This window comes from Scophthalmus maximus, chromosome 12, assembly GCF_022379125.1.
Source record: "Scophthalmus maximus strain ysfricsl-2021 chromosome 12, ASM2237912v1, whole genome shotgun sequence".
Taxonomy (NCBI): Eukaryota; Metazoa; Chordata; class Actinopteri; order Pleuronectiformes; family Scophthalmidae; genus Scophthalmus; species Scophthalmus maximus.
This window is the reverse complement of record NC_061526.1, coordinates 38,822-59,919: the sequence shown is the minus strand read 5'-3', so window position 1 is coordinate 59,919 and position 21,098 is coordinate 38,822. Positions and strand designations below refer to the sequence as shown.

The 21,098-nt window shown below is 42.6% G+C and overlaps 1 protein-coding gene across 1 annotated transcript in view; it reads left to right on the top strand.

Moving 5' to 3' along the window:
- Positions 1–13,290, top strand: part of LOC118286636 (zinc finger protein AEBP2) — a 28,623-nt gene extending 15,333 nt beyond the window's left edge. Inside the window, exons 2-8 of the mRNA XM_035611219.2 lie at positions 5,783–6,014; positions 10,244–10,351; positions 10,501–10,687; positions 10,780–10,904; positions 11,425–11,492; positions 12,479–12,592; positions 12,796–13,290. Coding sequence (XP_035467112.1) covers positions 5,783–6,014; positions 10,244–10,351; positions 10,501–10,687; positions 10,780–10,904; positions 11,425–11,492; positions 12,479–12,592; positions 12,796–12,808 — 847 coding nt within the window. The 3' untranslated portion in view covers positions 12,809–13,290. The remainder of the gene's footprint in view (positions 1–5,782; positions 6,015–10,243; positions 10,352–10,500; positions 10,688–10,779; positions 10,905–11,424; positions 11,493–12,478; positions 12,593–12,795) is intronic.
- Positions 13,291–21,098: the final 7,808 nt, after the last annotated feature.

Sequence of the window (21,098 nt, the reverse complement as noted above, 5' to 3'; positions counted from 1 at the left end):
TGATCGTGTATCATTTGTTGTAGGGCAGTGTGGGCCTCCGCACTCCACATTTCCGTGTCCTCAATCCGTGTCTCCATCCCGCTGATTTTCTCATTCTGCTCCTGCACAATTTGCATATTTGCTGTCAGCTGCTGATTGACACCTTGCTTGAATTCGATAAATTCTTCTCTGTTGTCACATTTAATGTCCTTTTTGAACGTTTGTAAGTCTTGTTTGAGATCGGTCTTAAGGTCGCTGATCTGCTTACTTATGGCCTTGAGTCCCGTGTGCACCGTTCCCGTTGCTGAGTCGGTACCATGTTGGCCTTCTTCTCCACGCATGTCGTCCGCGGCTTGTTCTGCACGATGTAAATCTTTACTCGGTTTATCTTGCGTCCCTTTACCTCTGCCTTTGGTCGCCCCCTTCATAATCTTGACGAAATCAACTTCTGTATCTTTGAATTGGTGTTTCGGGGGTCGTAAATGCGCCGACTCACGGGAGCGAAGTGCTCAGCCTGCCATTTTGTTCTGCAGCCAACCGAAAGTCAGACTTAGTTTTAATGTACTTCCATTGCCAAACTTGCTCCTAGGATGGGCCAGGTTTGGAAATAAGGAAGTGGTGTCCTTTGCATAGTCCTTATAACATGTCTAGAAGGATTGGTCCTACACACACACACACACACACACACACACGGTTCAAACAAAAGTATTGTGTAAATGACACCTTATGCAAAAAGAGGGGTGTTGTACTGCACCAAGTCAAGCCAAAAAGAAATTGTATTAGGTGTGTAGGTATACAATGATTATATGACAACATACCCATGTTCACTTGTCATATGTGCAACCAATATCTTGACCATATCACGTCTTCTGCTATCTGTTAGGCTTTTTGTACGAGCATACTCATTCATGATCCTGTCTCCTCCAGGTTTGTTCTTCAGAATGTCCTCAATCATCTAAGTGAGAATTAAAAAACAAGAACACTGAAACATTTAAAACGGTACAAACATTTTAAGTATTATAAAAACACCATGGTCATCATTTCACAACTTTAATTCATCTGTCATTTACAACTCAATCTTCAAGTTTGGCATTTGTTTTAACTTCCGGAAAAGACATAAGGAAATCTGCAGAGCTTACTTGACCTAGACGAGTATCCTCAGCTCTCTTTCTTGTAGCAGGACTTAATATAATGATGTCATCAGAGTCATTCTCATGGTCTCCACTCAAGCTTGCAAAGGAGCTGCTTGCAGGGGAGCTCAACAAATCTAGCAATCATATTAACATTTAACTGGTGTGATTAACACTGTAACTTTAACACAATTTAACTGCAAACATGCATTACTAGAGGACTTTGTGTTTATGACAATCAGTAATATTGTGAGGTCTCGACCTTACTAGGTAAAGTGACTTGAGATGACGTATGTTGTGATTTGGTGCTATACAAATAGAATTTAATTGATTGCAAAATTTCACATTCGATTTGATTAGGTCCACTGCTGTTACAGAAGGGTTGGAACAGATGACCAAAGGAAACAAAGATAACTTCAAAATATCGAAATGGGAAACAATTGAGCAGTTTAGTTTTGTACAGCCTGCATCCTTGATGAAAAGAAAAACGGTTAATTTATATTACATAATCAAAAATTTACACAGCAATTATAATAATTAATTAAAGCTGCGTGCAGTGATGATCGGGCCCGAGCACTCACGCCGTCGGGTACGTGCGGGCTGCCGCTCTCGATGCGTCCGCCGAGTTGCGCGACGGCCGGTCGGGAAAATCTCCTCTACGCGTTGCCCAAGTTTGAACCAGATCCGAATAACTGCCTAGGAGGAGTTCGTCAAAGTACGTCATCTTCCGTTCTCCATTTACGCCAAGGTAAAATCAAAAATGGCTGACTTCCGGTTGGGCGGAGCTAAGTGCTCCAAGAGGCTTTTTGGTAGGTTGTCGGGAGGTACATGAGCCGACCGAATTTGGTTCTTCTAAGTCAAATTAAAAGGCGTTAGAATTGACTTTGAAATGTTGTAGGGGGCGCTATGGAGCCATTTTGACACAATTGGACAAAAGACACATCAGACATATCGACTTGCCACTCTGAACATGTCTGCCAAGTTTCGTGAGAAACAAAGCATCATAAGTGCCTCAAATATGTAGCGGATTTTATGGCGAACAATACGTCACCGTGGCAACAGTGTTTGACACGTTTCCAAAATTTTCACAGCATAACATCAGCCATGTGTCACAACTAAGCTGACCAAATATGAAGTGGATCCAATGATCCTGCAAGGCACAGGACGTAAAAGAAGAATTTCAAACTTCCTGTTACCAGTAGGTGGCGCTATGACTTATGTCCAATATTGACATGGGAATCTGTTCAGGGTGGGACAGTTATCATTCCTGAGGAATCTGGTAAAGATATGTCCAGATATGGTCGAGTTATGATATTAACAATTTGCTTAGCCGTTAGCCGGTAGTTTTTCAATAACCGCGCGGACGGCGTCTGACGAAACGTCACAGGTTTTTTTATATGACATCGTCCAATATGTATAAGTGTACTGAGCAAGTTTGAGGTTGATCGGGTGAAACTGCGAGGCAGGGGAAACAAAAGCAGGATTTGTCACGTTAATTTGCCAGTAGGTGGCGCTATGACTTATGGTCAATATTAAGATGGAGATGTGTTAAGGGCGGTGGTCTTATCATACCTAAAAAGTTTCGTACAGATCAGACCACGCACCTTCGATTCAGAGCTGTCACTATAGGCACCCGAAAAGACTCCCTTACATAAGGGGGCGCTATGGGGCCCCATGGCCATACCCAGTGCCAGGCCTCTGGGTCTGAGTAGCGGGAGCAATTTCTGACGTCTGTGCCAAATTTCATAACTTTTCCGATATGGGAACAGCCTGAAAAGTGAGCGAACGCGTCTGAAAAATTAAAGCTGCGAGCAGCGATGATCGGGCCCGAGCACTCTTGCCGTCGGGGACGCGCGGGTCGCCGCTCTCTACGCGTCTGCCGAGTCACGGACGGCCGGTCGGGACGCAGAGATTTCTCTTCCCCGTGTCCTTACTTTGAAAATGCCGTCTTCCTGGTGGGTTCAGTTTGTGGCACCTACAGACTTCAGGCTGAAAAATTAAAATGGTCGACTTCCGGTTGGGCGGTGCTAATGACTCCAAGAGGCTTTTTTGTAGGTCGGCGGGAGATACACAAGCCGACCGAATTTCGTTCATCAACGTCAAATTTAAAGGCGGGGGCCATGACTTTGAAAGGTTGTAGGGGGCGCTATGGAGCCATTTTAACACAATTAGACAAAAGAGCAATTTCAGACATAACATATTGCCACTCTGAACATGTCTGCCAAGTTTGGTGAGACGCAGATCATCCCAAGTGTCTCAAACATGTATTCGTATTTGATGGCGAACAGGGCGTCACCATGGCAACAGCGTTTGACACATGGTCAAAAATTTCACAGTACAATATCAACCACGTCTCACAACTAAGCTGACCAAATTTGAGGTTTCTCCATTGAACCTGTGAGGCAGAGGACGTAAAAGTAAAATTTCAAACTTCCTGTTACCATTAAGTGGCGCTATGACCTCGCCATTCTCGCCAAGGTAAAATCAAAATGGCTGACTTCCGGTTGGGTGGAGCTAATTGCTCCCAGAGTCTTTTTCGTAGGTTGGCGAGAGATACATGAGCTGACCGAATTTGGTTCTTCTACGTCAAATTTAAAGGTGGGATAATTGACTTTTGTGGAGCCATTTTGACACAATTGGACAAAAGACACATATCGGACATCACAATTTGCCACTCTGAAAATGTCTGCCAAGTTTTGTGAGATTCAAATCATCATAAGTGCCTCAAATATGTATTCGTATTTGATGGCGAACAAGGCGTCACCATGGCGACAGCGTTTGACACATGGTTACAAATTTCATAGTACCATGTCAGCAACTTCTTACAACTTAACTGACCAAATTTGACGCTGATGTGGTCAACCTATAAGACAGAGGGCGTAAAAGTGTAGACACATGTTACTTCCTGTTGCCAGTAGGTGGCGCTATGACCTATGTCCAATATTGACATGGTAATCTGTTCAGGGCGAGACTGTTATCATGCCTGAGAAGTTTGGGTCCGATCGGAGCATGTACCTTTGATTACGAGCAACTTCCATTTTCATGGCGAGGGATCGAAATTCGCCACATTTTCGCCACGCCGTCACAGCATGGGCCCCTGACATACACTCAAGCTTTTAATACCGTTTCATCCCATGGGTCTTTAGATGACACACAACAAATTTGAAGTTGCTCATGTGAAATTTGTAGGAGTAGTTCATTAAAATATGGCACGTGAAATATGGATTTTGACACAAAATGCCCGACTTCCTGTTGGTCATAGGAAATTTTGCCAAGAGGTTTTTTGTCAGTCCCGACAAGATGTATCTGCCTCCCAAATTTCATTTATGTAGGATACGCATTTTTTCCTATACCTGCTGATTTTTCCAGGGGGCGCTGTGGAGCCCATGGGCCACACCCAGTGCCGGGCCTCTGGGCCTGAGTAGCGGCGCATGCGGCCCTGGGGCATACCCCAGTTCCGTGCACCTCGGTGCTCGGGCCCTTATAATAATCCTTACGGAAACAATAGGGCCTTGAACCTCGGTGCATGCGGCCCTGATGCATGCAATGCCCCAGGTCGGCGCACCTCGGTGCTCGGGCCCTAATAATAATCCTTACGGAAACAATAGGGCCTTGCACCTTGTGCTCGGGCCCTAATAATCGTTACGGAAACAATAGGGCCTTGCACCTCGTGCATGCGGCCCTGGTGCATGCATGCCCCAGGATCTGCCCACCTTGTGCTCGGGCCCTAATAATAATAATCCTTTAGGAAACAATAGGGCCTTGCACCTCCGGTGCATGTGGCCACCTGGTACATGCACCGGGGACCGCGCACCTCTGTGCTCGGGCCCTAATAATCCTTACGGAAACAATAGGGCCTTGCACTTCTGTGCATAAGGCCCCTGGTGCATGCATGCACCGGGGTCCGCGCACCTCATCCTCGGGCCCTAATAATAATCCTCACGGAAACAATAGGGCCTTGCACCTCGGTTCATGCGGCCCTGGTGCATGCATGCCTCAGGGTCCGCGCACCTCGTGCTCGGGCCCTAACAATGGGGTCAATTAAATTTTTAACTTTGCACATTAATTTGGCTCAAAATATTCTGAAGTACTATTAATAAATGACTAATACCTTCTGGGCTTCAGCACATAGTGAAGATGATGGTCAGAGCGATCCTAGATAGACGGATTTTCCCATAATGATTTAAGAGGCACTGGATTGATTTACACAATATTATTGTATGAGTAATATTAATGATCAATCAATTAAAAAAAGATTATTGTCAACATATTGGTATATTGCAACAGCCCTAAATTTAGTTATTTTAGTTAATATGTTGCTGCTAGTTAATGATAATTGTGGTGCACTAAATGTCTGGTGTTATTTATATTAGTGTAGATTAGATGTTAAGTCACTTTTCTCTTTCGCAACCTTTCTTGGGGCATTTTTGTTTGATGTATACATATGTACACACATCTGAAAAACAATACATCATATTTGCACCCAAAATCTGGCCTACAGTGTCTGTTTCATGTGATATTCCTCTAATATATCCTCCTTCCTGTTTTGTTTCACCCTATTGTTAATATGACCAACATCTCTGAGTAGTGTTGAAGTTGTTTTTTTTCACATTGACATTGTTTTCTATTTTTTGTCTTTCTAATGTATTTTTGTGTGTGTGCACACGCTCTAGTATCAGCAGCACCCTGATGGACATGGAGAGCACAGCATCCAGCGGCCGCTCCACTCCAGCCATGCTCAACGGTCACAACGGAGGTGCGGTGTCTGGGAGTGGCTCGGCACCTCCAGGGGGCAAGTCTATGGGCTACACATGCTGCTGGGATCACTGCCAGATGCTGTTCCCAAGCAGCCCTGACCTGGCTGAACACATCAGAGCCACACATGTGGACGGGCAGAGAGGAGGGGTCAGTTTCTAACTGTATGGGGTGTGTATGGGAAATGTTATTAGTTTATTTGGAAAGAAAAATGCTCTACCATCTAAGCTCCAATTATGGCTGAACGATTTGGGGAAGTATCTTATTGCGATTTTTCTGACAGATATTGCAATTGCGATTTGATTTGCGATTATAATAACGTGCGCGTGCACACACTGAAAGAGAGCAAGATGTGTTGAAGAGAAGAAAGGGAGAGCAGTGAATTAACATAGCGGTGTAGAGACTTTAGCTCTCTCTCTCTTAGTAGTCGGTCTCTTAATGGAGGGAATAGTCGTGGTGTTTGTTACCTCACGGTACCTACGTGGGCCATTTTCATAAGGAGCAACAGTCGCAAACGACTCTGATGTGGTACTGTGTTTGCTCGACAGGGCGCTACTAGTAGAAAGCACCCAAAGATACTGTATCTAGCTTAGTACAATGAACGGCACCACCTCTGCCGTCACAGAACCATTATCCTAAAACACAATCTTCGGACTCCTCCGGTTCACTAACCAAGGTCTCACTTCCTCCGGGCACAGAGGTACTGCAGTATTAACAAAAAAAAATATTGCTCTCCACAGAGACACACTTGTCTCCCCTCAGCTGGTCTGAGAGCAGTTCGCACACACACACACACACACACACACACACACACACACACACACACACACACACACACCTCACTTACTGAACACATTCAGCCCTCGTGCTGCACCGACAGGCCTCTCCACCACTACTCCTTCCAACCGGCATGTTAACCAACAGCTGCATATTAAATATCAATTCAGCAACTGTCTTGCATGCATGCAATTAAACGTCGAACACACTCATCAGCCCCTCTCTCTACTACAGACTATTTTTTAAATGGTTGGAGAACACCTACTGCATCCACACCCAGGCGAGACCAAAATGAGAACAAATATCTCTTACCTAGGCCTTTAGCGTGGTTGTCCCCTGGTGTGAAGACGCAGCAGATCCGCTCCGGTCCTTCTTCAAGCTTGGTTGGATGACTCCAAATATGTTAGAATTTTCAGTTTCAGGAGGTTTGCAGAAAGGCAAGTCGAATAAGTCGATAAGCAGTTATACGTTTATTTTGAGATGTCGGTCACAGCACAAAACAAAGACGAACCAAAGTTCATATGGGTGTACAGTTGTTTCGTACCCAATTTCTACGAAACAGGCCGCCTGATATGTCACATGGTAACAACATACAAGATAGCTTCAACAAGATACTGGTCACAGCAAGGACACATCGGTGCCAGCATGATTATGTTTAGCATCCACAAGATATTGTTCACATTGCTTACAATCAGGATGCATTCTGCTTCTACAGAAATGTTGTCTGAGAGCAACACAAACAAACATGGAGGAGAGTGAACTTGACACAGAACAGGGCCATTTTGGACAGCAGAAGGGACAAAACAAGGAGCTCTTACCTAAGACCCAGTCCTCTCTCCATCACAAAGACACTTGTTTAAGTGGATCAGATACTTAACATTCAACTAATCATTGATTTTAATATGTCAGCCGATTGGTGTCATATAAAGAGAAATGGGTATCTACAAGCCCATATAGTATTTTTGGAAAGTTGTCTTGGCTGTGTGGCATCACATATTTTCTATATGGTTATATTTGGGGTATTTTTCCATATTCTTGTGATTCCAGATCCTTATTTGGATTTTTTTTTCTCCATATTTTTGTTGTTTTGCCTGGTGTGTCTGGCTGTAAGTAGAACCCCATTTTTTGCCAAATGCTGGGAATTCTTTTGGTTTCTAACTACTGTGCATAGTTCCTTCTGAATGGACATGTTGGTTTGACTAGCAAGTGATTTCAGTAGTGCAATGCTGATTACATCTTATTTATTTGTCGTAGTAGTGCTTGTTCTGCTTGACCAATCACAGTCAATAGCACTAAAAGTACCTAGAACTTACATTTTGGCTACTTTTTCACTTCAGGGACCAGGGTCTTAATCAAGTTCAAGGAAAATCAGTAGCAGCGCAGAACCTGCTTGATTAGTCAAAAATCAACTAATACTCTATTTTAGCTGGTCAATCTCCACAATAGCTCATAAAATCTGTTTCCTTACTTTAAGTCGCATATTTTAGATGTTTTGAATAAGCTAGTGCTCATCTATTTTCTGATCAGCAGCAGCACAGTTTGAACTCTTCCATGTTTGCTGTTGTTGTTGTAGTGCAACTAGATTTATATACCGTCATGGTTGTTATATACATCAATCAGCCATAAAATTATGACCACTGACAGGTGAAGGGAATCAGTATCAGAATCCGTTTTATTGCAAGGTAGGTAACAGGTTACATATGCGTAATTTATTTTGGTGTTAAGGTGCAGATAGCAGTCAACATATATACACAAGGATAAACAGAAATAGAAAAGAATATAGAATAAGATAAGATACATTTGACATTATTTACAATAAATAGAGGTGTGTGTGCGTGTGTGTGTAATCACTTTAATATAACATGTAATGTCCAAGGGAAGAAAAAGTGTCTTTGTGATGGGAGGTTTTGGTCTTGACAGATCTCAACCTCTTGCCGGTGGGGGAACATTTGGTAAAGTTTATGTCCGGGGTTAAAGGGGTCCACTACAATCATTCCTGCATGCTTCAGAGTCCTGAAGGTATGGCTGGTTGCAGCCAATCACCTTCTCTGCACAGCGGATAATACGCTGCAGTATGCTTTTGTCCTTTGTAGTGGAAGCAGTGTACCAGATGGTGATGAATGAGGTGAGGATGGACTATATGATGGCAGTGTAGAACTTCACCATTATCCCCTTTGGCAGGTTGAACTTCTTCAGCTGCCACAGGAAGTACATCCTCTACTGAGCCTTCTTGTGAGGTGGCTAATGTCGGCTCCCACTTGAGGTCCTGGGAGATGATGGTTCCCAGGAAGATGAAGGACTCCACAGTGTCAACTGGAGAGTCACAGAGGGTGATTGGGGCGGGTGGGGCTGCATTCAGAGCGTTGAGCTCCAGGTTGTTCAGACTGCACCAAGTCACCAGATGGTCAATCTCCCACCTGTAGGCGGTCTCATCTCCCCCTGAGATGAGCCCGATGGGGGTGGTCTCATCCGCAAACTTCAGGAGCTTGACGGACTGATGACTGGAGATACAGCTGTTTGTGTACATGGAAAAAAGAGGTGGAGAAAGCACACAGCATTGAGAGGAGCCAGAGTTGACTGTCAGATAATCAATAACATTGATTATCTCATTACTATGACACCTGTCAGTGGGTGGGATATTGCAGGCATCAAGTGAATATTAAGTGAGTAAGCAGGCCAAACGGGCTACCGTAAGGCTCTGAGTAACTTTGAAATTGTGATGACTAGACGACTGGATCAGAGCATCCCTTAAACTGCAGGTCTTGTTGGGTGTTCCCGGACTGCAGTGGTTAGTACCTACCAAAAGTGGTTTAAGGAAGGACAACCAGTGTACAGGTGACATGGTCATGGGCACCTAAGAATCACTGATGTGCTTGTGTAGTGAAGGATAGCCCATGTTGCCCGATTCCAAAAAAGAGCTACTGTAGCACAAATTGCTGAATAAGTAAATGCTGGTTCTAATAGAAAGATGTCAGAACACAGTGCATCACAGCTTGCTGCGTAGCTGCAATGGGCAACTGGACCAGGGGCCAATGGAAGAAGGTGGCCTGGCCTGATAAATCACATTTTCTTTTACATCATGTGGTTGGCTTAGTGCATGTGTGTCGCTTACCTGGGAAAAAGATGACACCAGGATGCACTACAGGAAGAAGACAAGCCGATGGAGGCAGTGTGAAGCTTTGGGCAATGTTCTACTGGGAAACCTTGGGTCGTGTCATTCTTGTGGATGTTACTTTGACACAAACCACCTACCTAAACACTGTTGCAGACCAAGTACACCCCTTCATGGAAACTGTATTCCCTTATGACGGTGGCGTCTTTCAGCAAGATAATGCGCCTTGGTGCCAGATACCATCAACCTTCAGAGGTCTTGTAGAGTCCATGCCTCGACAAGTCAGAACTATTTTGGCGGAAAGAGGGGGACCTACACAGTTTTACGCACTAGTGGAAACACAGGTGAACAATGACTTGCAGAACCTTTTGCTCCTTAAAAAAAGTTCATGGTTCTTAGAATTCCAGGTACATTTGGTCGAAACATGAAAAATATACATAAAGTTTTTTTTTCCTTAAGTTGTATAGTTGACTTTGTGTTTGTGTCACAGGTATTTGTGTGTCTGTGGAAGGGTTGTAAAGTATACAACACACCATCAACCAGTCAGAGCTGGCTGCAGAGACACATGCTGACCCACAGCGGGGACAAACCATTCAAGGTGACATTACACTCCTCCTCTATTTGCCCAGATCCTCTTTACTACATTAACATTACATTGTTCCAATGTGTACACACCTGTGATACCTGTAAATCATTGTGTGCATCACCTTTGTTAACTGACAGTATAAACCATCTGTGTGCTTGCAGTGTGTGGTGGGGGGCTGCAACGCCACGTTTGCCTCACAGGGAGGACTGGCACGCCATGTCCCCACTCACTTCAGTTCACAGAGTTCAGCGAAAGTGTCCAGTCAGGGCAAAGTGAAGGAGGAGTCTCCGTCCAAAGCTGGCCTCAACAAGAGGAGGAAACTCAAGAACAAACACCGACGCTCGCTCCGTAAAGACACCACCCACTCACTCGAAAACTATGTGTACTGTTCCATACACACAAACTTCTTATTATTCATATTCTTATTGTCTGTTTTCCAGCCCGACCTCATGACTTCTTTGACGCTCAGACCATGGACGCCATCCGTCATCGAGCCATCTGCCTCAACCTGGCAACACACATCGAGAGCCTGGGCAATGGACACAGTGTGGTTTTCCACAGTACGGTGGGTTCAGACACACACACACACACACACACTACACAGTCCATGAATTCTTTAGCACACGTTTACTATATTATCCAGAATTAATCACTTTGGAAGAGTTGGTCGTCCAATAACCAGAATGTCAATGGTTTGATCCCCGGCTCCTTCAGTCCACATGCCTAGGTGTCCTTGAAGACACTAAACCCTAAATGTTCATTGCCTCTGACGGCTGTGTATGAATGGTGTATGATAGAAAAAATGTGCTGCATATGGAATCACTGCTTGAATATGTGGGTGTTAATGTGACTTGTAGTATGAAGCACTTTGAGTGGTCAATAACCTTGGAAAAGCACTTTATAAATAGTCCATTTACTATTTTTCTTTGACTATACAATATTTATGTTAAACCCATTGAATTAAAGCTAACTGTCTTAACTTTTATTTTTCCATTTCAAATCCATTGTGGTTGTGTATAGCAGCAAAAATTGTGTCACTGTCCAAATACTTATGGATCTGGATCTGTGTATGTGGGTGTTTTCAGGTAATAGCCAGGAGGAAAGAGGACACTGGGAAAGTAAAGGTCCTGTTGCACTGGACACCAGAAGACATGTGAGACCTTCCCTTCTCTCCTCACATCCCTCTCTCCCTGTCATCCCCTTCTCCACTGGTTTCCACAGTCTGTGGGGCAGTTAAATAGTGGATTAGATTAGATTCAGGGTTCATATTTTAGTTTTAACTGCTGAGGACATCAGCCCTCATGTTCTGAAAGTCTTTACAGTTTTGGTTTTGTAGCTGATTCTTCAGAAAGCCATGTTTATGAAACACTGAACATGTCTGTAGATGCACTGTGCATAGTTAGGCCACAGCCGCCACAGTGTAGGTTCTTCACTAGTTATTCCAATTTTCTGATGCTGTACCAAAAGAAACAGATTGACCTCAGCAGTCAGTATCAGTCCATTTTTTGTACACATTCATGAACTATTCCGATAGTTTGTACACTTTTACTTTGATATTACACCCCATTTGATCTAGATAGTCGAAGGCTATGTCTATACTAATACGTTGAATTTTTTTTACGATCTCTGTCTGAAAGACCATTATAGCTCTGTATCAGAAATAATCTCCGTCCATACTAAAATACTATGAACAAGGAACTGCAATGGTGAAAAGTAAGAGGAGGGATTTCTTTATCATGGAAATGTAACTGACGGTAAATATTAGCAACAATTTGCATTCCATGATCGTAGCCGAGTCATGACTTTATAAGACCCAGTCAGGAAGTAAATGTGGATGTTAGCTTCATCGTTTCCAAAAGTCTCAGGCTCTGTCTATTCAGACTCAAACGCAACCCCAGAGTTTTTAAACTCGTCAGCGGTATTCCCAAAAGTCTCAGTTTTATGGGCTCAAACCCTGGATTAGTGTGGGGACGTCTGGCAAATGTAAACATTGTAGAAGTGTTGTTTTAAAATTTGTGAGGATGTAGCCTAAAAAAAGTCACACTGTAAAAAATATCACACTGTCAGACCATAGGAGAAATAAAATAATGATTATTATTATATAAGCTAATGGTAAATGTGTTCTTGAAACCCCTGCAGAATGCCAGATGTGTGGGTGAATGAGTGCGACAGACTGCAGCAGAAGACCAAGGTGGTTCATCTGTCAAAGCTGCCCACAGACACAGCTGTACTGCTCGACCCCAACATCTACAGGTGTGTGTGTGTGTGTGTGTGTGTGTGTGTGTGTGTGTGTGTGTGTGTGTGTGTGTGTGTGTGTGTGTGTGTGTGTGTGTGTGTGTGTGTGTGTGTGTGTGTGTGTGTGTGTGTGTGTGTGTGTGTGTGTGTGTGTGCGCGCGCGCGCGCGCACACAATTAATTTGAACATTCATAAATAACTTGAAGCATGTCCTCCCACAGGATGTTCTTTTAACAGCTCGCAGAAGCTCTGATGTCACTTCCTGCTTATCAGATCCTGAGATGGAGGCCATCTTCTCAACCCTCGTCTCCATCTCCACGACCCTCTTCTCTTCCTCCTCCCTCTCTCAGAGGATGCTGGGAGTGTAGTTACTTGTTTGTCCTGGCTTTTTGCAGGCCTTCAGTGTTTTCTATTCATTAGGTGCAGAGTTTACTGAGGATCCATAGGGCAATATGTTGCTTGTTTTAGGTAACACAACTAGACTGAAAACTGACTGCTGTAACATTAGACAGTTAGTTGTGTAGAGAGAAGCTGTCTTTGTAAATACTTGAGATTTGTAATATATTTTTATACTTTGAATTTTCTTTTACTCCACTGTAGACTGATGTCTTTTTTCAGATATGTTTAAATAGATGTTTTTAAAACTGACAATATTGGTCATGTGCAAATAGCATTGTTCTGGTTTGATATCATTAAACTTTTCCAGCCTCCACGTAGATTGAAGACCACAGTGTGTTTCACAGCAGTGACTGCTTTGTGTTTGTCTCTAAGGGACATTAACCACAGTGCAAATCTAAGAACAAATGTCATCTTCAATCTTGTTTTTTCCACATAGAGATACAATACATATCTCTTCTCTATTCCTCCCCCATGATCTCCACTATGCTTGCTTTTCTTTGGTCTGGCCCCTCCAAAATCATTTCCTCTTTTCTCCCTCATTCTCTCGCTTCCTTGGCTCAACTCCATACTGTCATCGCTATCATTTAGGTCTGACTCTCCCCACTCCGGCTCATTCACAACACAGTTGCACCTACCCGCCACAGCTTTCTTCAGATCCTTAGGTTTCCCCATCGTCGCAGTCTTTCCACGCATCCGACCTCCAGCTTACAACCGTGACAAAGGAAATTCATCTGTTAGATGTCTCTAATCGTTATAAAGCAAAGTTTTAACCATGGATATCTTGTTTTTAAATATGCCACTCCTGTCTCCAACCACTTCTGCCTCGCCCGACAAGCGACCAACCATGAAGTTGAACTAGAAGAGTATTTCTTAGGGGAAGCTTTGCATTAAAACCGACATTAATACACTTTGAAAAGAATATACTAAGCTAAGTTAAATGAAAAAAAACTTTTTTAAGGTCTCATTAAAAAACACCGGACACGACGCAAATTTTCGCATCGCGTTAAAAGCAAATAAGCACATTTGTGAATTTGGGCTTATTTGTGTCATTCGCGCATAAGTTTGCTCGTTCAATCCCTTGCACTTTCTCCGACAAACATCATCTGATCAAACACATGCAGACAAAGACACACACACACATGAACTGTTGAAGAAAAAAAAGGCAGATGGAAGTATCGCTGGGGAAGCTACACAAAGTGGTTGTGCTAACTGGGGCTAACTAGCTAGTGTCCAACTTCCTCGTTCACTCTCTGCCGAGCCCTCTCCCTCTTCACCCCGTCATGATGCAAATATTAACCTGGTCTGTCGGCGCACACACAGCGACAGTCCGTCACGCAAATATATTGCCCAAGTTCAAATATTTCAACTCAAGCGATGGACGCTATGCGAATTTCGCCTGATTCGCGTCACGCAGATCGCACCGTTCGCGCCGTCCGAGTCAGTGACGCGAAATTCGCGTCTAGTCGCGTCTTTACATTGACTTTGTATGTGATCTACTCGCGCAAATGAATTGCGTTGCGTCCGGTGTGAACGTACTTTTACATACTATAAAAGCACAAACGTACACTAAAGAAAAATTTACTTTTATGAAGTAGTACTTAAGTGCAACTTAGATGAAATACAGGCATTAGCACACTTTTAAAAAACACACTTGAACACATTTGAAAATACATTCTGAAAAGTGTACTTTTGAGAAGTATAATAAAGTGTATCTTAGATCAAGTGTATGTTGGAGTGAACTTGCAGTAAATATACTATTAAAGTACATTAAATACAATAATTAAAAATCTTTTTTGAAAACTATTATTTAAGTTCAACTTAAAGAAAACATGACATTAACACACTGTTGAAAAGTATATATTCATATAATTCAAAATATATTTAAAATAAAGTGCACTTTTAACAAATGTACTAAATTACAAATTAAGTTAAATTATCTTTTCAATACGCTTTGCAAAAAATTACTTTTAGTACACTTTTATTGTATTTATAACTCTTTTAAAGTAAGTATTTTGGTGACACACCAAAAAATGAACCGTAACTATACTTCAACACAAGTAGAAATGTACTTGTGTAAACTTTTAACACACTTTATATGTTAAAAGTATAATTTAAGTATAGAATCATATACTATTTTTCACTTGGGAAATAAAGAGGAAAGTCCATACCCTAGCGGTATAATTCTCGCTTAGGGTGCGAAAGGTTGTGGGTTCAATCCCAGACGAGCACTTGACAACACCATCTTTGACCATGATCCTTCTGTTTATCATGTTGACTCAACTGTAATATACAGTTAGACTTGGTTTTAGATGGTCTTTCCAAGTGCAACTCAGTCCAATTCCAAATGATAGTACATCAATAGTACATATACAACATTCCAACACAAAGTTCTCAATGGGTTTTCTCCATGATAAATTGTAAATTCAAGATCAATTCTCTAAAAGTGATCACACTCTTTGGAAACGTTGACTGGAAAGTTCAAGATACAACCCACAGTGTTCCTTACTTGAAAAGTCATTTAGATTTATTGAGGCGTTGTTGCGCTTTCTCACCAAAATATGTCATTTTTGACACGATTTGAGAGTTTTTAACGTACTGTGTCAAAACCACAGTTTTCTTAGCGAATTCCGTGAGTTTTGACACAAAATTAGAGTTTTTAATGTATTGTGTCAAAAGCAGCGTTTTCTCAGCAAAATATGTCAGTTTTGACGATCACACTTTTTGGAAACTTTGACTGGAAAGTTCAAGATACAACCCACTGACTTTAATTCTTGCTTCATATAGAGATTGGAAGTGTAATACAAGGACTGTGTCATGATCTTGTGTTCTCATTTCCTGTTTTATTTTGAATTAGTTCATTGTGTTGTTTCACTTCCTGTCCTGTGTCTAGTTTTTTCCTGTGTCTCCTGCCCCTGTGATTGTCTGCACCTGTTCCTAATGTGTCTCACCTGTGTTCTAATTGCCCTGCCCTCCTTGCCCTCCTCATCACCTTTGCATTTGGGTCCTGCTTCCTGCTCAGCCCTGACAGACTGAGAAGCCAAGTTCAGTGTTCCTTACTTGAAAAGCCATTTAGATTTATTGATTTGTTGTTGCGTTTTGCCTGGACTTAACTCTAACTTTTTAACAAATTGAAGGACTTAGAAGTCAACACAAAGTTCCTTAATGGGTTTTCTCCATGATTAATAGTAAATTCAACTTCAATTCTCCAAAGTTCTATTGAAATGGAAAGTTCAAGATACAACCCACTGACTTAATTACACATTAGAAGTGCAAGACAACGCCTTGACTATTTTCGTCATCCTGAAGGACTGAGAAGCCATGTTCTATGTTCCTTACTTATGAAGTCAGTTCTGATTGATTGAGGTGTTGTTGAGATGAGTGTTTTCTCACCAAAATAAGTCAGTTTTGATACAATTTGAGAGATTTTAACGTATTGTGTCAAAACGAGCGTTTTCTCAGTGAAATAGATCAGTTTCGACATAGTATCAGTTGCTTTAACTCATTTAGGCAGAAATAAGCTGTGTTCTCACAAAGTACGTCACTTTTTACACAATTTGAGAGTTCTTAAAGTAGTGTCAAAAAGAGCGTTCTCTCACCAAAATATGTCAGTTTGGACACTAAATGAGAGTTTTTAACGTATTATGTCAAAACGAGCGGTATCTCAGCGAAATATGTGTGTTTTGACACAGTATCCGTTGCTTTAACTCATTAAGGGAGAAAACAGCTGTTTTAACCCCCTCCTTGCCCTGCCCTCCTCATCACCTTTGCATTTGGGTCCTGCTTCCTGCTCAGCCCTGAGAGAACGATCCAACCACAAAATGGACCCAGCAGGTGATTTTTTTGATTTAGATCTACGTCAATTAATTTACACCCTGACTTGTATTCAAGGACAATTTAATAGAGACATGGGATGGAATACAAGGAGGGGTGTCTGCGCATGGCATGCAGGGAAGTTTCCCAGAGGCCCTGGTTGAGGAGTTCGTTGCCTGGCTGGCTCAAGGACTTTTTGAATTCTCCGGACTCCCACCCAGTCTTCCAGTGTGCCTTCCAGCCAGCACCCCAGTTGGCTAGCATCAGGCCTGCTAGCATCCAGGCAGCACCCAAGGTGGCTAGCGTCATGCCTGCTAGCATCCAGCCAGCCTTCCAGTGTGCCATCCAGCCAGCACCCCAGTTGGCTAGCATCAGGCCTGCTAGCATCCAGCCAGCACCCCAGGTGGCTAGCGTCAGGCCTGCTAACATCAGGGTTCCGAGGGTACAGCCGGTCTCCACGTCGTCAGTCGTAGGACCAATCAACACGTTCCCCGTCGTTGGTTCAGCCGACGTCTGCTCCTTCTCGGTGCCAGTCGGAGGACCGATCAACACTTTCCCCATCGGTGGTTCGGCCGACGTCTGCTCCTCCTCGTCCTCAGTTGGTAGGGGAAAGAGTGGCATTTCAGTTGGGGAACTTTTTGACATTATACGAGAACTCCAGGGATTTTTGGATGATTCGGCTCGAGCTAAGAACAGGCCAACAATGTCGGCAGACCTGCGGCTTGCTTGCCTCCAGCCGTCCTCCACGTCTTCAGTCAATGGACCGATCGACACGTTCCCCGTCGGTGGTCCAGCCGAACCCCCCTCGTCCCCAGTCAATGGACCGATCGACACGTTCCCCGTCGGTGGATCAGCTGAACCCCCCCGCGTCCCCAGTCGGTGGGCCGATCAACACGTCACTCGTCGGTGGTCCGGCCGACATCTGCTCCTCCTCGTCGCCCATCGGAGGACCAATCGACGCGTCCGTCGTCGGTGGTCCGGCCGACGTCTGCCCCTCCTCGTCTCCAGTCGAAGGACCGATCGACGCATTCCTCATCGGTGGTCCGGTCGACGTCTGCCCCTCTACGTCGCCGGTCGGTTGGCCAATCGACGGGCCTTCCCCCAGAACTGTCCTGCCTGCCTGCAAGGCCTCTTGGCCGTCCCCCAGAACTGTCGTGCCTGCCTGCAAGGCCACCGGGCCTTCCCCCAGAACTGCTACGCCTGCTGAAAACCCCCAGCAAAACCCCTGTCCAGTTCCCCAGTGACAGTTTTTTCAGTCCGTCCTGGCCCCCTTCCATCCACCCTGCTCTGTGTAGATTTTTTTTTTTCTGTCTGGAATTCGGTCCTTAAGAGGGGGGTTCTGTCATGATCTTGTGTTCTCATTTCCTGTTTTATTTTGAATTAGTTCATTGTGTTGTTTCACTTCCTGTCCTGTGTCTAGTTTCTGGTGTCTTGTTTTTTCCTGTCTCCTGCCCCTGTGATTGTCTGCACCTGTTCCTAATGTGTCTCACCTGTGTTCTAATTGCCCTGCCCTCCTTGTGTGTATTTAGTCTCTGTGCTTCCCTTTGTCTGTTGTTGGATCGTCTTTTTTTTCATGTTGTCTGGCCCGGTCTGTTTCTGCATTTTTCCCCCTGGCTCCAGTGTTTGGATTGCCTTTGTTTGCTGCATTTTGCGGACACCTTTAGTTGTAGGTTGGTTTTCTTTTATTATTAAATATCTTTTTTCATCACCTTTGCATTTGGGTCCTGCTTCCTGCTCAGCCCTGACAGACTGAGAAGCCAAGTTCAGTGTTCCTTACTTGAAAAGCCATTTAGATTTATTGATTTGTTGTTGCGTTTTGGCTGAACTTAACTCTAACTCTTAACAAATTGAAGGACTTAGAAGTCAACACAAAGTTCCTTAATGGGTTTTCTCCATGATTAATAGTAAATTCAACTTCAATTCTCCAAAGTTCTATTGAAATGGAAAGTTCAAGATACAACCCACTGACTTAATTACACATTAGAAGTGCAAGACAACGCCTTGACTATTTTCGTCATCCTGAAGGACTGATAAGCCATGTTCTATGTTCCTTACTTATGAAGTCAGTTCTGATTGATTGAGGTGTTGTTGAGATGAGCGTTTTCTCACCAAAGTAAGTCAGTTTTGATACAATTTGAGAGATTTTAACGTATTGTGTCAAAACGAGCGTTTTCTCAGTGAAATAGATCAGTTTCGACATAGTATCAGTTGCTTTAACTCATTTAGGCAGAAATAAGCTGTGTTCTCACAAAGTACGTCACTTTTTACACAATTTGAGAGTTCTTAACGTAATATGTCAAAACTAGCGTACTCTCAACGAAATGTGAGTTTTGGTACAATTTGAGAGTTTTCAAGGTATTTTGTCAAAACCAGCGTTCTCTCAGCGAAATACATGAGTTTTGAGAGTTTTTAACGTACTGTGTCAAAAAAGCTTTTTCTCAGCAAAATACGTCAGTTTTGACACAGTATCAGATGCTTTAACTGATTAAGGTAGAAAAAGCGTTTTTTTTTCACCAAAATACGTTTGTTTTGACAAAATTTTAGAGTTTTTAACCCATTATGTCAAGACCAGCGTTTTCTCATTGAAATATCAGTTTTGACACAAATTTGAAAGTTTAACATGTGTGAAACAATATTTATAAACATATTTGTTTGATGCATTTTTTCAGCGAAATACATTGGTTTTGACAAAAAATTAGAGTTTTGAAGGTGTCAAAACCAGCGTTTCTCAGCGAAGTACGTCAATTTTGACACAATTTGAGTGTTTTTAACGTGTCAATACGTCAATTTTCTCAGCGAAATACGTGACTTTTGACACAAAATGAGAGTTTTTAAGGTATTGTGTAAAAATGTGCGATTTCTCAGCGAAATACATCAGTTTTGATACAGTATCAGTTGCTTTAACTCATTGTGGCACCAAACAGCTGATTTCTCATTGAAATACGACAGTTTTGACAGAGTATCATAGCTCTTAGCCTATTGTGTCAAAACGACAGTTTTCTCAGCGAAATACGTCCTTTTTCACATGGTATCAGTGTATTTAATTCAATACTCTGTCAAAATTGACGTATTTCAATGAGAAAAGGCTGGTTTTGACACACTAAGTTAAGAACTATGATACAGTGTCAAAATTGATGTATTTCAATGAGAAAACGCTGGTTTTGACACAATACTGTCAAAACTGACGTACTTCAATGAGAAAACGCTGGTTTTGACACAATACGTTCAAAACTATGATACTGTGTCAAAACTGACGTTTCTCATTGAGTAAACGCTGATTTTGACAGAATACGTTCAAAACTACGAGACTGTGTCAAAACTGACGTATTTCAATGAGTAAACGCTGGTCTTGACACAATACGTTCAAAACTACACTAAAATTGTGCCACAATGAGATGAACCAACTAATTCTGTCAAAACTGACGTATTTCAATGAGTAAACGCTGATTTTGACACATTACTGTCAAAACTCAGATACTGTGTCAAATCTGACGTATTTCAATGAGAAAAAAGCTGTTTGGTGCCACAATGAGATGAACCAACGGATACTGTGTCAAAACTGACGTATTTCAATGAGAAAACAGCTGTTTGGTGCCACAATGAGATGAACCAACTGATACTGTGTCAAAACTGACGTATTTCAATGAGAAAATGCTGGTTTTCAAACAATATGTTCCAAACTATGATACTGTGTAAAATCTGACGTATTTCAATGAGAAAACAGCTGTTTGGTGCCACAATGAGATGAACCAACTGATACTGTGTCAAATCTGACGTATTTCAATGAGAAAACGCTGGTTTTCAAACAATATGTTCAAAACTATGATACTGTGTCAAATCTGACGTATTTCAATGAGAAAACAGCTGTTTGGTGCCACAATGAGATGAACCAACTGATACTGTGTCAAATCTGACGTATTTCAATGAGAAAACAGCTGTTTGGTGCCACAATGAGATGAATCAACTAATTCTGTGTCAAAACTGACGTATTTCAATGAGTAAACAGCTGTTTGGTGCCACAATGAGATGAACCAACTGATACTGTGTCAAAACTGACGTATTTCAATGAGTAAACGCTGGTCTCGACACAATACGTTCAAAACTAAGATACTGTGTCAAAACTGACGTATTTCAATGAGTTTATGCTGGTTTTGACACAATACTTTCAAAACTCAGATACTGTGTCAAATCTGACGTATTTCAATGAGAAAACAGCTGTTTGGTGCCACAATGAGATGAACCAACGGATACTGTGTCAAAACTGACGTATTTCAATGAGAAAACAGCTGTTTGGTGCCACAATGAGATGAACCAA